Raw genomic sequence first — 16,406 nt, forward strand, 5'->3', positions numbered from 1 at the left:
ACCCTCACATGGTTGGGGCGGGGAGGGGACTCTGCAGGGTCTCTTACACAAGGACACTACTCCCATTCATGACGGTTCCACCCTCATGACCTATCACTTCTCAAAGCTCCTTCCCATTGATGCCATTGTCTCTGGGGGTTAGGATTTCAACGTATAAACTTTTGGGGGAGCACGAACATTCAGACCACCCACTCACTCTCTCTAAGGCATGCCTACCGCAAGAGGCAGGTGGTCCTGGAGCTGGGGGTGGGGGGTGCCTGGCACAGGTGGAGGCTCTGGCACGGGAGTGGTCAGAGACCCAAAGGGCCTGGGACATTAGCAGGCCCCGTCACCCACCAGGAGGAATTCTGTCTGTAAAAGGGCCCAACAGGAGGCCAGGGCTGCTGACCGGGGTCCTACAGTAACTGCAGAGCCCAAGGGCTATCAGAATTAGCTCAACACACTGCGAAGAAGCATGAGACAGCTCTGACCAGGATTCAGAAGAAGCAGAAGTTCTACTAGTGACCGCTGCTGTGCTGACTGTTATCAGGCCACGAGTCACACGCAGGAGACGACGGAGAAGGACCAGGAGATGAGTGTGGAGGATGAAAAGGATGCAAGGCGACCTGTCTGCAGAACTGAGGGCAGTGCAAGCACGGCAAACAGACAGGCAGAGACATATTGTGGATGCCCCTCCTTCCCCTAACCGCAGCATCGCTCCTCCCCTCATCTTTGAGGAAGGCAGCACACTCCCGGCCTTCTCTATGGGGCCCCCAAACGTGCGCACAGGCGAGCTGGGAGCCCAAGGTACAGCTGGCATTTCAGAGCGCGTTCCAGCTTGTGAGGTCTCAGGTCTCAAAGACAACCACCACGCCATCTTAAATAACCATGAGTTTAATGCTTCGCAGAGCAGACTTGTTCTTTACTATTAAGGTCATTATGAACTTGAATCACTAAAAACTTAAAAGTCCGTAACTGAATCGAAGCCCTAAGCAACTTTCTGTGTGCAGTGACTTTGTTTGGAAAGCTGTGTGTAAAGTCACGAACCATTCCATACATTTGCGATCTCCGAAACATGACCAGTAAAATGGAGCTGAGCCCTCTGTCCCTTTGCAGTGGCTGGAGAGCAACAGTGAGTTGCCACGGCTGAATTATGTTCTAGGCTCGAAGGGAAATCCATCTGCACCTGGGCCATCTGCCTGGGTCCCTGTAAGGCTGCTTGACCCACCTGGGATGACAGCCGGCCGCGGCTTTGGGGCTTTCTGAAGACAGAGGCACCATAGCTCCGACCCTGGGCAGGCAGCCAGGCGGAAGGCAAGGACAGAATCTTCTGGAGAGAGCGCTGCCTCCCCACCCAGTCTGTGTCCACCTCACCTGCCCCCGCCCTATGGCCAGGCATTGCACCTTTCTGTGCATAAGGAACTCTGCGGCCTGCCTGCTCGCGTGGCCCTGCTGTGGCTGAGAGCACAGCGTGACCGCCTTACTCAGAGAGCTCCTTCTGACCCGTCACCCCCTGACCCATCCAGAAAGTTCTGTTTTTCAAGCTAGGGACATTTCCGTCTGCTTCAGGGAAGGGTTAGAGTTTGCTGTTCTTCTGGAACTGGGCCACCAGGCTTAGGACCTGCTCCGAGGCTTTGATGTTCTTTAAGCTAAGGTAGGCGGTGCTGTTGGTGGCCGTCTCCTCCAGATAGTACCGGTAGTTAACCATCAGGCCGCACGAGCTGGTGATGCCCTTGAGGCTGAGGTCAGCCATCCAGTTGATGCGCCACATCACAGCCCCATTCTGTAGGTGGAAGTTCGCCACGGGGTTCAGGGCGTAGCCCCGGTGCTTCTCTCCGTACAGGTACCAGGCACAGAGGCGCATCAGGGGGGCCTGGAGTGCCCTGACCAGCTTTTCAGACTTCACCCATTCGTTGCTGCTGAGAAAGACCTTGAGGGTCTCATTAGTAGGACCCCCTGTGATCTCAGAGATTTCTTTACACTCAGAATCCGTAAATAATTCATTCCTCCCATGATCCTTTGCTTGTGATTTCAGGAGCCCCAAGAGCCACTTGGTGAAGCCGGGTATAGGAGACAGACTGGAAAATGTCCCAAGGTGAGGAAACTCTTTCTGTAAGGTACGGTTGGGTGGGGAAAGGAAGGTGGAGAGAACACACACACACAAAGACAATTCAGCAGGTGTGTCATGGACACAGAATACCTCTCCATTTATCATGTGTGTCATTAAACTGTGTGTGCTGCTTCACAAAGTGATATCTGAGGAGCATTAATTTTTCTTTTTTCAAGGAACCTTTATCAAGAATCTGATGTGTGCCAGGCCCTGGAGGCACCCTGAGGCCCCGAGCAAGCCCTTCCGGCGGAGTCTCCACCCTCTCAGGCACCACTGAGTAGAGGCGTTGGAGCGCTCCGCTGCCGGCGGGGCTCGACGTGCCATCTTTGGATGACAGATCTTGTCTTTCTGGCACACCAGTCCCCTCCCATGGACATCTCTGCAGCCACACAGTCTGGTTTGGCGCCGGGCACACAAGTGCCCAGTGGCTATTTGTTGAATGAATAACTGACTGCCCAGCTATAAAGCAGTGGGTGCAGAGGACGGGATAGAAGGGGAGGCAATGGCTCTTTCTCCACATCAGCTCAATCATTATTATTCAAATTACAGAGCTCTCAGTGATAATTTTAAAAAATCTGGGGTTTTTGGTTTATATATGTAATGCATATGCTCATTTAGAAACAATTTAAAAAAATTTAGGACAGAAGCAAAGAAAACTCTAACACTCCTCTACTCTAACTGCTCCGAATAGTTTGCTAAAATATAATTCCTTCTCTAGGCAGTTTTTACATGGGTGAAACATTTATTTTATATCCTGCTTCAGGAACTTGACTCATGACCATTTCCTCATTATCACTAAAACTCAGAAACAACTTTAACAGAGTAATGTCTAAAATGAGACTACACCACCGTTTTCCTAATCATGCTCTTTGTATCGGACACTGAACGTGGCTGTGAGCGTTGGCTACAAACCCCCACGGGCGCTTTGTGCAGGAGAGGACTCCGCGCCCTCTGAGTTCCTGCTGTTGGCCTCCCGGCTCGCAGCCCAGCCGTCCGATGCCCACCGGGCCCAGGGGCCACTCTGACTGAGAAACGGAGCCTGTGGGTGGGTGACCCAGTTGTGCTCCCCTGTGATAACCTGTCATACAGTCACCCTCTCTCTGCCCAGTTCATCTGCACCTTCAGCAAAGGAGGAGGAAATAAGGAGAAACTGGTACTAATTAGTTGTGGCTTCTTATCACCTCTGGGGAAAAGGTACAGAGAGTGATTCTAATGAAGCTGATATCCAATTGACTCTCGAGTTCTTAGATTGAAAATTGATTATGCATTTAATACAAAGCACATACACATCTCAATTTCATTCTGTCGCTCTAAGGAAGAATTTTGGCTGCAGCTCTGTCGAAACTACTCAAAGCAGAGAACACCAGTCTCAGAGCCAATTATTAACAATCAATTACTTTACTTAATAATTAGATCCTACTTATTACAGTTTAGCCTAGCCCCTTATGAGATGATTTCAAAGAGTCTAGACCCAGAGTGAACCTCAACATTGTGGCCACAGAGTGGTTAAAGTGTCCTTCCCAGGGCAATGAGGAGAAGAAAGTTGTATACGCGTTTTAAAAAGCCAGTCTTTAAAGCTGCCTGGTCCACCCTCGACACTCCCTTAAACACTGAGAAAGCCCAAGTTGATGAACCGTAGGGGCCAGAAACCTGGAGGGGGGGGCAAGGGTGGATGGGGGTGGGTGTGCCTGGAATGACACCCAGTTATCATCCAAACTGGGACAGCTGAGGATGAAAAGCTGCTCTCCTCACAATTATGCTGCGACAACACATGCAGATCAGAGAGCAAGGCCCTCGGGGGAAGATGAAGGCCTCCAAACCCCTGCATTTGCGCCCCAGAAGCTGGTTTCGTGGTGCCCTTTTCTCCTCCCTTGAGTGGTCTCAGGGACCCTGGAACTGCCTCTGGCACTTTCTCTCCCCTCCTTCTTCCTCCCAGCTCAAACCGTCATCCCTTGCCCAGCGCCAATCCTAAGCCCTGGCACGGCCGGCCGGCACTGCCACGGCGGGGTGAGCGGGGCTCGGACCCAGTGGTCCCACAGCGGCGCCTCACTCACCTGTAGCTCCTTCACCGCCCGCTTTATGAGGAAGGTCCCCAGCTCCACCCCCTGCAGGCCTTGCTGGGTCAGGCTGACGGAGTAAAAGATGGCAGCGGCAATTTTGTTCTTCTCCTCTGTTTCTGACGGAGGATAATCCTTCACTATCGCCTGTAAAACATGAAAGCTGGTGGTGAGCAGGCTGGGGTGCTCTGGTCCCCGCACCGCACCCTTCACTTCAGGCCACAAGAGAATGCTCCCAGGGTGGGGGCTGGAAGACCTCAGCGCCCCCTCTGCTCCAGGACCAGGCTAGGACGACCAAACACGGCCTGGCTGCTCCGAGAGCTCCCGGAGGCGGTTCCCTCACTGCTGTGTCACTGCTACCTCTTTGAAAGTCCCCGCAAACTTGGCGAGTGGTGATCTATGTCCTTTCATTCTTTTCCAGGCCTTTGTGCAAACCGAAACCTGATTAATCCTCTCCCTCCCGCCCCAGAGAGAACCCCCCTCCCTTGCCCAGGACACGGGGCTCCACTCTGCAAAGGCCTGTGTGCTCCCCACTTTGGTTATTTTCAGTCCTTTTCTCTGAACCCTACTCTTAGGTTTCTCAAGAGACCTGGGAACCCTATATAATTTTTCTTCGAGGGAATTTACCTTTTCCTGACTTTTCTGTGTACCTTTTTGATTTTGTGCCACATTCTTGTTTTTCCTCAGTGAAAATGCACACCCCCAAAGCAACCTAAGATAGGACTTGCCCTGGAAGTCCCTCAGTCAAGTCTGATTTGATTAGCTCTCAGGTTTGACTGCAGGGTGTTTGAACCTTAATACTTCGCAGGTCACTGGCCAATAGTGGAGCAGCAGGTGGTTACCTTTCAGTTCGCTTTGATGTGGGCACGCCAGCGTGCTTCTGAAGAGCACATTTACACTACTCTTAACTCCCCCCAGCTACATGGGGTTCTGGTGGTGTTGGCCCAGAACCCACGATGAGGTCTGGGAGCCCACACACTTTCTGAAACTGTGGACGGAACGTGCGGCTCTGCACACATCCCCTGGGGAAACTCCCTCAGCTTTCATCCTCTGCAGACGCTCAAAGGGTCTTTTCTGTGACTCCTGAAACGTTAGGCAGTGCTGCCCTAAGGTAGTGGGCTGGCCGGTGAGACACACCGTCTCAGCTGAGCAACACCTGCCGGGCCAGGCCCCGCCCCCACACCGGCAGTGGTGGAACAACTCTGAGCCTCAGAGAGCAGGGCTCAGGTGCCATCATTACCGTCTTCATCTTGGTGAATTATCACCTTTGTTTTTCAAGAAGTCTTCAGGTTACCTTGTGGTTCCTTATTAAAAAATTTCCAGCAAATCTTTTTTTTTTAGGTTTTCAAAAACAAAAATGAATCTTTCTTTGGTTATGCAAATGAGATATGCATCATGTGTGAGGCAAAAATAATTGCATGAAGAAGAAATGACAGATTATTCCAAAACCTAACCCCAAGTCCTGCTGTTAGCCATCTGACAAACACCTTTTGGGTGTGTCCCACTGGCTATGACAATGAGCAGTAATACATGGAACATGATTTGCAGGCTAATGGACAGAGAGCAAATGCTTAATTGATATTACTAACATTATCAATAAGATCATACCATACATGCTATCCTATAACCTAATTTTTTATGCATTAGTTTGTCAAGGTTGGCTTTCCATGTCAAAAATATAAAACTAAATCAACACTTAAATACATTCACAGAAATCTAATGCATGTACCAACCGTACCCGCCACCGTTTCTTTAACACCTCCCCTCCTGACGGACGCCTAGGTTGTCATTTCTAGCCTTCCAAAACCTTAGACAATGCTGCGACCACCTGAACTCTTAGGTCTGAGTATCTCTCTAGGGTAAATTCCCGAGAGCGACATTTCTAGGTTGGAGGAATGCACGTTTAATAGTTTAATAGATAGGAGCAAACTATCTTCAGAGAGGCTGTAATAATTCTGGTGCGACAGTGTGCTGGCTCTTTCAGACACAAGATCGTAAGGGGTTTCTCCCTGGTTATCCAGAGCAGCTGTTCTTCTGCCTGCCCGGTTTCTCTCCCTTCCAATACCAGGCACACTGCCCAGAGGGCCCGTCCTGTGACCTGCTATCCTCTCTCCAGCAGCCACTCAGGCCGTTCCCAGGCCAAAGTCCTGGTGCACATCGGCCTCCCGGTTTGAGCAAACCCACTGTGACCTAGGTGTTCCTGTGCCCCCTCGCCTGTCTTACCCTTCATTGTGACCTGCTCTCCTACTCCCAGTACCTGCCCTGGTTCTTCCGCCTCCCGTGAGCCTGCAGGAGTGTCTCAGACGTTCTCGCCAACTCCTCCAGGAGCAGCGCATATGCCACGGGCAGGCCTGCCGCATGGCTCCCATCGCTTCCACTCACCAGGCAGCGGCCACAGCATCCAGTCTGTTTCTCAGTCACGTGCCATTTGAAACTGCCCACGGGCACTTCACAAATACGGAAAAGCTGAACCATGCGCCCTTCCCCACAAAAACATTCTCTAACAGACTTCAGCCCTGACTCAACTCAAAGTCAGTAACCCAGATGAACATTCTCCTCGTTTCAAAACTGCCTGTGTACTACACCTCTACGTTGTGTAGCTATAACATTAGAGATCTTATACAGCCAATTCAAAAATCCACAAAAGCCTAAAGCTTTTGAAAAGGGGGCACAAAACCAAGTTTAAAAAACCTTGAGGGGCTTTGCAGGAGCCCGCCTTGTCCTTGACCAGCACCGGTAGGTACCTGGATGTTGCTGGAGACGTCACTGGTCAGCGCCACATGCAGGACCACCAGGGGCTCCCCAGGGTTCGCGCAGTGGGAGAAGAAGTAACACCTTCGGTACGGCCCGACACGCCGTTTTATGTCCATCCAATTTTTTATAGGATGCACAGCCTCACACCTGACGAGAAGAGTGTAAAGAGGTAAGACACGTGTTCAATTTACACGTTAAATAGCCATCGCTGATTCTGATTCATATTATTCACTCAAGTCAAATAAGTCCTTTAAATACAGCTTCAATTGCCTCCTCAGGAAAATTTAAAGAAAATCATCTTAATGTGAAATGGTATTGCCTGAAAGGAACTACAATTAATGGCCATTTTATACACAAAACTGTGCTCTAATTTTTAATACCTGGTCTTAAGACTAGTTTGTGAGGCCCTGGGGAAGCAGTTATGCAGTGGGCCGTAACGCAGAAGCCTAACCAGATGCTTAGTGGTTGAACAGTCTATGTCTTTTATTTCCTTTAAACCCCTGCAGTTTGAAGTCAATGTCGCAGACACACATCACTTGGTTCCATTTGGCTAGCAGCCTCGGCCACCACTATTTGGTTTCCAGCACGCACAATGGCAGCAGGCTCTGTCAGCCCCTCAAATCAGTTACACTGCAGATATCGCCACTTTTCCCAACCTCCCACTGAGTAAGACAATGGACTGTGAAGACCCTGAGGTGGAAAGGGCTCCCCCTACTGGTTAGAACAACTGCGGCGTGCTGGCCTGCATTTTACTGTGTGTGGGACATGCTGGAATTATGCACAATATTGGTAATTCGGAGATTATATCCAAGGGAGATATTCTAACAACTAGATGAGACAGGTGCTGTTTGGATCACTAATGCAAACACTCGCTCCGGTGAATTCATACAACTCCAATAATGGGATCCTGGGAAAAGGGGGGCCATGAGCTTTAAATACGAGTATGTAAACGAGACCCTGCCTGTGCAGGTGTGCCGGCAGAATGACCAGTTTCTGTCTGTGACCTTTCTGCCCCCACGATCTCGACATCACCTTCTAGGGCAGCCACAGTGTTCGTGGATGCTGTGTGGGCTTGGAACGGAACGGACGTGTAAAGGGAGACTGGCCTGCAGCTAAAAGATCAGGCACCTGAAAACCCGAGTACTTACTCACTGACTTTCTGCAGCACTTCACACGGTGAATGCCAGGTCACTCGTTCCAGGTTCAGGAACCCTGAGGAAAACCACTCGGTGAGCATGCCCTTCAGCACTCCGTTCATTTCCTGGGAGCGAGAGGAGAAAGCGTCAACTTGTCCAAGCCCATCTCTGCATCCTCGGGACACTGAGTTAAAGCACCAAGGGGTGAGATCAAAGGGGGCTGTGCAAGGTGCTTCCCTAAATGACCTTCTCCGAGATATTGCTACTGAGCTTGTATCTCAATCAAGTTACACTGGATTCAGCGCTCCATTCGGACTTCACTACTTCAGTCTGTAAGATACCTGAGTGGGAGCGGCCAACGTGAATTAAGACTCCCACATCAAATCATACCGTCCAATTCTTCCCCCGTAGCGAACACGGCCGAACACCCACAGTGAACACGACCATGACTGGTGCACGGGAAGCACCGGCATGGATGGCACAGAGCTCAAGCCCTCACCCTGCAGGAATCATTTTGGATATGCCACAACGTCACTCCTGGTTTCCCAGGAGAAGCAAGTACTGGGGCCAGGTACCGCACTTCATCCACTCCAAGGTGCCCATTTTTGCATTTTAACATCTCTGAAGACAAGAGGCATCTTTCAAATGATGGCAGGTCACAATTTACATGGCGGGTTTTTTTTCCCTTAACAGGACACAAAAGAATATTGTATCTGGCGATCAATGTGCTCAGACTTGATAAAATTATTCTAATTTCACTTCATTTACTTGTATCTAGTCTGTTTCTGAAAATTGAGTAAACTTTACCATCAAAGATACACTTGCACTGAAACCTTTTGAGCAGGGAGAGCTTGGAAGAGCCCAAGGAAAGGACAAGAGCAGAACCCCTGGGTCTAGCTTGCTGTGGCCATGCCGCACCTGTAACAGTGGTAACTCTTTCATGGCCAGAGTGGTGGTGGGGGGGGTGACACTAGGACTAACTGGGGGACACGGAGGCAGCTGGACTGAGCTTAGAGAGCCTTTGAATGGCCGGATGTCATCCTGGGAGAGTGTGAACCTCCCCATGGGAGGAGACCGAGCACAGGGTCAACAAGGACTTGGTGAGGCTGTTTTAAAGGGATTTAAGTACCTGATAGTGGTTGCACAGAATTACCTTTGCAATTCCTTTGAACTCTTGGTGAAAGAGTTCAAAGGAACTCTTAATCTAGTCTCCTTTACTCAGCTCTAAGCTCTGTAAGGGCAGAGGTCATTTCTACTTTATTTCTCTAGTTTCCAAAGCATTCAGTGGGACCTTCCATGTGGAAGATGGCTAACAGATTCACAGCTAACAAAAAAGAGAAGCAAACAAAAACCAGAATGATAGAAAATGAAACAGACTGATAGCAAAAACCCTGGCTGGTGTGGCTCAGTGGATTGAATGCTGGCCTGTGAACCAAAGGGGGCTGCGGGTTCAATTTCCAGTCAAGGCACACGCCTGGGTTGCAGGCCAGATCCCCAGTAGGAGGCGCACAAGAGGCAACCACACATTGATGTTTCTCTCTTTCCCTTTCTCCCTTCTCCTCTTTGTAAAAATAAATAAGAAAAATCTTAAAAAAAGAAAAAGAGAAGAAAAACTGGAGAATGGGGGTTAGGAAGTAGCAGAAAGGGAGGATACGAGATGTTATTTGCTAGGAAATGCAGAATGGCCCCTTACAAAATTATTGACTGCATTCGACTACTATGGTTCTTAATCTTCCTAAGGTCTGCACATCCTCTTGAGTAGGTGCTAAATACATTCATTAATTTTTTCATGCAACTGCCTGGGGTTCACAGAGCCTTTGAAATACATCGTTGGGTCATCCCCAGGGGTTCGTGGACCATGGGTTTAGGAACCTCTGCACTAAATGGCTAGAAATAGATTAGTCCAGTTCCATGTAAGGTGTACTGGCATCTCTATTACATTCATAATAGAAAGGCTGGAACTATCTAGTTTCAGTATTAATTCAGTATTAATTATTAAAGAAACGGTTTGGCTGATGAAAGCTCCCCGTCTAAAAGTCTCATCATTCTATTCTGGGCTATTGACAGCTACAAAATGTGACCCTGGTCACAAGAACTGGGAATCTGGGTTAAAGTTCATGAGCCTTCACAGCTGTTCAGGCTGGAACTAGCCACCAGTGTAGCAAGGTTACTGGATCACAGAGAAGAGGAGGGAAAGCAGGCACTTCTGCTTTCTGCTCAGTAATCCTGCAGTCATTCATCAACCATCCAAGGCTCCTAAATACATCTGCCGGGGACACGGTGGTGGCGCCAAGGTTGGTGTTGGGTCTGTTTTCCCCCGAACTGCCGATTCTAGTGACCCTGGCTGACACTGCCAAGGAGGCCATTCGACTCTCTCCCTCAGCAGGCAAGAGGCTGTCCCCCACACTCTCCTTGGGAGTTTTTGGCTATCAAGATCTTCCCAGTTTGGGCATGTGACGAATTCCTTTTCATCACCCAGAAGCCCCGGGGAAGGGTGATGAAAACTATCAGAAAGGTTCCCAGGTTACCTTTTAGGTGCAGTCCCAACTCAAGCAAGCTGCTACCTGCCAGGTGGTTGGGGGCACACTTTCCTACCTGCAGATCAGACCTTTTTAAGTCTAGCTAAGCATAGACTTTAGAACCAAGAATGACCGCTATACCAACTTAAAAGCAGGACAAGCCACCAAAAAAGGTTGTGTGACAGGGTCTGCCAGGGCTGTGCATGCAACAATGGGGATGCTGACCATGTCTGACACCTACTTAGTCTCTTCTCTTATGCTCTAGCTACGCTCCTTGAAGGCCTGCACCCCTCTCATCCCACCGTAATTTCTGTGCTTAAATTGCCCATCAAGAAACCCTTCCATTTTCTAAATGCTGACTTCCCTCTGGTGCCCACCAATCACTGAACAGTGCTCAGACCTGCTGCTATAATGGGGGTCAGTTCAGTCCCATTGGGCGTTTTATATAAGAAACTGAACTGTGCAACCTAAGTGGGCCTTTGGGGATTTCTCAGGAGAAAAAAAAAAGCCTATAAACCAACACACACAGAAACCACACACCCTCCCCGGACCACCCCATAAGCAGAGCTGGGACACACCTACAAGTTCACAGGGCAGTTTGTTCAGGAAGCATCTGCGTGTTGCATCTGCTCTCTCAAAACCCAGCCCAGGTATTTGACCTTTGCAAGCTGTAAAAACTTTCTTCGAGGTGGCACTTGTGTGTTCCCAGCAGAGACTGGAAACTGACTCTGAACTTCTTATCAAAAAGAAAACTGTCCGACTATCCCAGGAGAGAGACACCCACTTAGCCTTTGGTCTTCACGCAGGGCTACACTTGAAATGGAGGTGCCAGCCTTCCGGATTCTTCCCACAGTTCCAAATAATCACAACCCTCTGTCAGAGCCAAGGTCTTGACAAACCTGCCCTCATTTGTAAGAAAATTTTTAGCAAAGCTCCACCACATCCCTCAGGGCATTTCTTAGGAGAGCAGCAGGCTGACCTTAAGCAGACCAACCACCAACTGACTTTCTCACCTCAGTGCAGAGCCAACTGGTCCAGGGAGAGTGACTTGGCTAAGGTCACCTAAAATCATGTCTCTAACCAGGGGATGGCAAAGCCAGGCCTGGGAACCTGCCTCCTGTCTCCCCACCCAGTGCCTCTTCTGCTCTACTCACTGTCTGCTCAAAGGCCCTGAATCAGCACGTCGGGCCTCCCATTCCTGGTTATTCTTAAGTGCCTTTGCACCCTACCAACTCCGGAAAACAAGAACCCTTGTCACACACACAGCGGACCAGATCCATCCTGAGGTGAACGCTCAGGACCAAGCCCACAGCAGCTCCTGTAAACCAGGGCATCTTCACCTGAATGTACCTACCGAGTCCTAAGGTCAGTGGGGCTCAGGCAAGTAGCATGTCTGTGACGGGGCGCCTGCTGCGTGCACACAGTAAGCGGTACTGACGCCTGGGACAAATGCAGAGTTCCCCACTCCCCCAGCATCACGGGGCATCACAGGCCCCAGGGGATCTGGGACTCCTGCCCTAAAGCTTCACACGCCAAACTTCTGGTGGTTTCTAATACTGATTTCCTAAAAGCAAAAAGTTCTGGCTGCGTCATCTCTTTAACTTGGATGCAAAATCCAGAATGAAGTAGAAAAGAATCAAGATGGATACTAAGTGACTCTGGTGATAGAGTACAATATCAGATCCCAGTGACAATGTCTATGGATTTAAAAGAGCTATTCTCTGAGTGAGTTCAGTGACAGGAATTTTTTAAAAGGTGATGCAACTATGCAGACCAAAAGAGAAGGGAATCATCAACCACTAACAGATACACTAAATACAAGGAAAAATTTTCTAGGGAGAGGAAACGGAAGAGGTGTGCTAGACACTAAAAAAGGCTTTTGGACCTACTGTATCCAGACGACGTGCAGAGGCAAAGGCCAGGCTAGGGTTATTTATTCAAATAACACCTTCAAAAAATACCTTTATTCCATGTGGCTTTTTGCCTGTAGGTATACAACCTTTTTTTCCCTCATGTGTGTGAACAGTTGGTTAAAAGAACAAGGGAACCCTAAACATCTGAGGACCTGGTTTGCTGGCAGCTCTGAATTTCCCTGGGGCGAGCTCTTCTCTTCCAAGTCTCAATGTCACAGCTTTCAGCTGCCACAATATTCCTTTTCCATTGCCCGAGAACCACATGTTTTCTCATGTGGGCAATAGCAAGGGGACACAGTCAGTAACATGTCAGAGAATCAGAGGATTTTGAACTGGTCTAGGCATTAGAAATCACCCAGGGCCAGCTCTCGCTGAAATCCGCCACAGGCAGTCTGAATGTCTGATATGATGTCTCTCTTGGCTGTGCAGCAATCTCCCAGACCCTCTGGGCTTCCTTCCAGGCTCAGAGCTCTGAGAGTGGAGCAATCTGACATCAAGACAAATGGGAATGATTAGTGTGCTGACTTTGTCTTATAGCCAGGGCACCCAGGAGTCTGTCTTAATGTGTCATTCATCATTTTGCTATGCAAGAAATTTAAGACAAGGTTCCCAGTTTTCAAGGAGCTGATCATCTATTTGGGGGTAGGGGAAATATACATTTCAAACACTAAATTCTGTGGTTGATGTATAAAATCTAAGTGAGGGGTGCAGATAAAAATGTATGCCATGAGGCTCAAAACTGAGTGAGATGACTTTGAGCTGGAGTGCCTGGAACAGCTGAGTGAATGAGCTAAGGGTGGACGCAGCTCTCATTCTACCAGGCCTCCCACATGGAAGGGGTGTGGGTTCCGGGACTTTCCATCCAAGAGCCAGCTCAGCTGGAGGTGAGTCTACGGGGAGGAGCAAGTAGTGGAGACGAAAGATGGGAATGTTGTCCGGGATGGTTTGATGTGCATCACAAATGACAAAGGAAAGACACTAAGTGCGATCCTTCTGGCATGTGAGGCTTGATGAGTTTTCAAAAGGGAGTAAAGACTGACCCGTGGTTTTAGAGAAAGGTTGGCACTGAGAAAGGTTGGCACGGAAAGTAAATACAGTCACAACTAGAGAATACTGAACTCCTGATTCAGTAAAACTACATAAAACAAAGCCACCAATTAACTGGATTGTTTTGTCTGCCCTCCACTCTAGAGAAAAAGGCAAATGCTAAGAGAACAAATCCATTTTAGATCTAGTAAAATAGTCAACTTCAAGAGCCACTGTGTAGTACTGAAGTACTCAGCTGTGGAATCATGGAGACTGGTTTGAGTTGTGGCCCTCTGACCAGCTCTCTACTCTGGGCATTGCACTTAACCTCAGCAAGTTTTAATCACATCTATAAAACAGTTCCCTGTGGCTTGCTGAGGATGAAACGAGCAAATGTATGAAAAGCACTTACCAACCAACATGCTTCTACTTAACTCTTCTCAGTCTAGATCAGAAGCCCCTGGACACAGTGACCTGGGAGCCTAGAGCATTCCCCATAGAAGATAAACACTGGATGGGTGCATGTCGAAGGATGGATGGACAGGTGGATGATTTCATTCTGAGACAGGTGACATTCTACCTAATTCTCTAGATTCCCATGCATTAAGAGTCAAGTTCCAGAAGACACCCAGGATCTGAGACAAGTTCTAGTCAGTTCTGTACATTTGACAGGATTTCTTATGACAATGGCTTACACCCTAGAGGGTGCAGACACAATCCAGATTCTTTTAGAAAGGCTGTCCTGATGCTGAGTTTGATACTCGTTCAAGTACACCACATAGGGGAACCTTTCAGCTAAAATAGTAAGTCTTTGTCTTTGTGAAGTATACTAATCACGAATGGGGCATGACGATCATCTTAAAGGTAGGCGATTGCCTTATCTAATAAACACTACATGGTATGGACTAGAGCAAGATATGACTAGACCGAGGTAAGGATTCAGAAAACCCTGAAAGGATGGAGACAGGGTTTGGGGATCTGTAACTCATGGTGAAGTGTGAACGGCTTCAGGCAGAGATCGAGGAGTGTTTGGGGCTTGAGAGGCAGTGAGGGCTATATAGGGACTGCCAAGGGCCCACGGATCTGGGCGCAAAGCGGGGGCGCGACCCGGGCTTTCCCTGTTCCCAGGGGTTCGGGGAGGCCCGGGCGGGGCCTTACCCGGACGTGCGGCCCCTCCACCAGCTTGAGGGCCTGCGCCTCAAGCAGGTCGGCCCGCAGCTGCACCAGGAAGCGCACGCCGCCATCCAGCTTGCTGATGTGGTGGAAGAGGCCGCGGTAGCGCGGAACCAGGGCGTAGCGCAGCCGGTCCTCCGCCTGCAGTAGCACGGCCGCCTCCCGCGGCTGCTGGCGCAGCTGGAGCACACTGGCGCTCTGTTCGGCCACCTGGCCGTGGTCCACGCCAAAGCTCTGCGCCAGCCGGCCCAACAACTCGGCGCGCTCGGCCACCTCGCTCAGGCCGCCGTAGAAGCTCACAAAGTCCGCGCACTGGCCCTCGGCTGGGGCCGGCGTCTTCTCGCGAAGCTCGTAGGCCGGCACTGAGGGCACGGCGCGCCGCAGCAGCTCGTCCATGGCCCGCTCCAGGACGCCCGCCGCTGCCGGCCCGCCTGACAGCTGGGGACCAGGCAGCCGCCACGGCTGCCGGGTCAGCCGCAGCGGGAGGAGTCGCCGCGCCGCCAGACCTGGCCCAAAGCCTCGCATGGCGACAGGTGGCAACTATCCAGAAGATGCCTCCATCACTGCTGTGGTGCTTCCGTCTTCCGGCGCGTGCCGGCCCCATTGGCTGAGGCCCGGGGACTGGGGGCGGGAGCGGCCAATCGGAAGGCGTAGCGGTGGGGCTGGCGCGGGCGGGGCGCGGCGGGGTAGGGCGTGGCCGGAGGCCAAGTGCGACCAAAGGTCTTAGTAGTGCAGCGGAGCTGGCTACAGCTTCAGACTCATCCCTTGTGACCTGTCACCTGGTCACTAGATGTCACCTGATCCCTTCTGTGCCTCCCGTTCTCTAGAGCCAAACTCTCCAACCTCAAGGTGCATCAAAGTCACCTGTGGAACGTGTTACGCATGCAGATTCCTGTAACCAGTCCCAGAGGTTCTGATCCAGGGTGGCTGGAGTGGAGCCCAGGAATCTGCGTGCTTAAAGAATTTTCTTGGTGGTTATTCTCTGACAAGGTAGCCTAGGCACTCAATTTGTTCTCTGTCTGTACAGGTAACTCCCAGAGCTGCAGCCCTTCTCTCTCCTGATCGCTGGACTCAGCTTCCTGCTGCCTGCTGGAGAGCTTTTCATGGACGAGGCAAATGGGGCTTAGCTGAGCACCTTGTTCCCAATCTGTTCCTCCTCCCTTAGTATTCGTTCATTCGTTCGTTCATTCATTCATTCATTCATTCACTTACTCAACAGAATGTTTATTAACCACCTGGCATGTGCCAGGTCCTATATTAGGCAGGGGTTCACCAGACGGGTCTGTCTGGTTCATTAATAAAATAGTGAACCAGACAGACCTGATCGTGCTCCATGGAGTTTACAGTCTAATGAAGGAGACAGACAATAACTAAAAGTTGTAACAAGTGCTATGAAGGAAATAAACACGGCGGAATGTTATAATATTGCAGGGCCAGGGTGCGTTTCCTGCTGTGGACAGGGCATCAGGAAGGCCTCTCTGAAAAGGTGACATTTAATGTAGGACCTAATAATAATAATAATGATAATAATAATACATTCTTAAAAAGGGAAGTAAGTGTTGGTAAGAATGTTGAGAAAGTGGAACTTTCATACACTGTTGATGGGAAGGCAAAATGGTGCAGCCCTCCTGGAAATCATTTCAACAGTACCTGGAGAAGTTACACATAGAGTTACCGAATGACCCAGAAATTCCACTCCTAGGTACACAAGAGAATTATAAACATACAGTCACAGAAAT

At 49.9% G+C, this 16,406-nt stretch overlaps 1 protein-coding gene across 1 annotated transcript; it reads right to left on the bottom strand.

The window, feature by feature from the left end:
* Positions 1-857: 857 nt before the first annotated feature.
* Positions 858-15,245, bottom strand: MLYCD (malonyl-CoA decarboxylase). The gene is made up of 5 exons (XM_037040301.1): positions 14,653-15,245; positions 8,049-8,161; positions 6,891-7,047; positions 4,144-4,293; positions 858-2,089 (listed from the first exon to the last, which is right to left on the bottom strand). The coding sequence occupies exons 1-5, from the start codon at positions 15,190-15,192 to the stop codon at positions 1,556-1,558; spliced, it is 1,494 nt and encodes a 497-aa protein (XP_036896196.1). The 5' UTR covers positions 15,193-15,245; the 3' UTR covers positions 858-1,555.
* Between the last annotated feature and the right edge of the window lie 1,161 nt (positions 15,246-16,406).

This window comes from Sturnira hondurensis, unplaced genomic scaffold, assembly GCF_014824575.4.
Source record: "Sturnira hondurensis isolate 20B ecotype Veracruz unplaced genomic scaffold, ASM1482457v3 Scaffold0002597, whole genome shotgun sequence".
NCBI lineage: Eukaryota > Metazoa > Chordata > Mammalia > Chiroptera > Phyllostomidae > Sturnira > Sturnira hondurensis.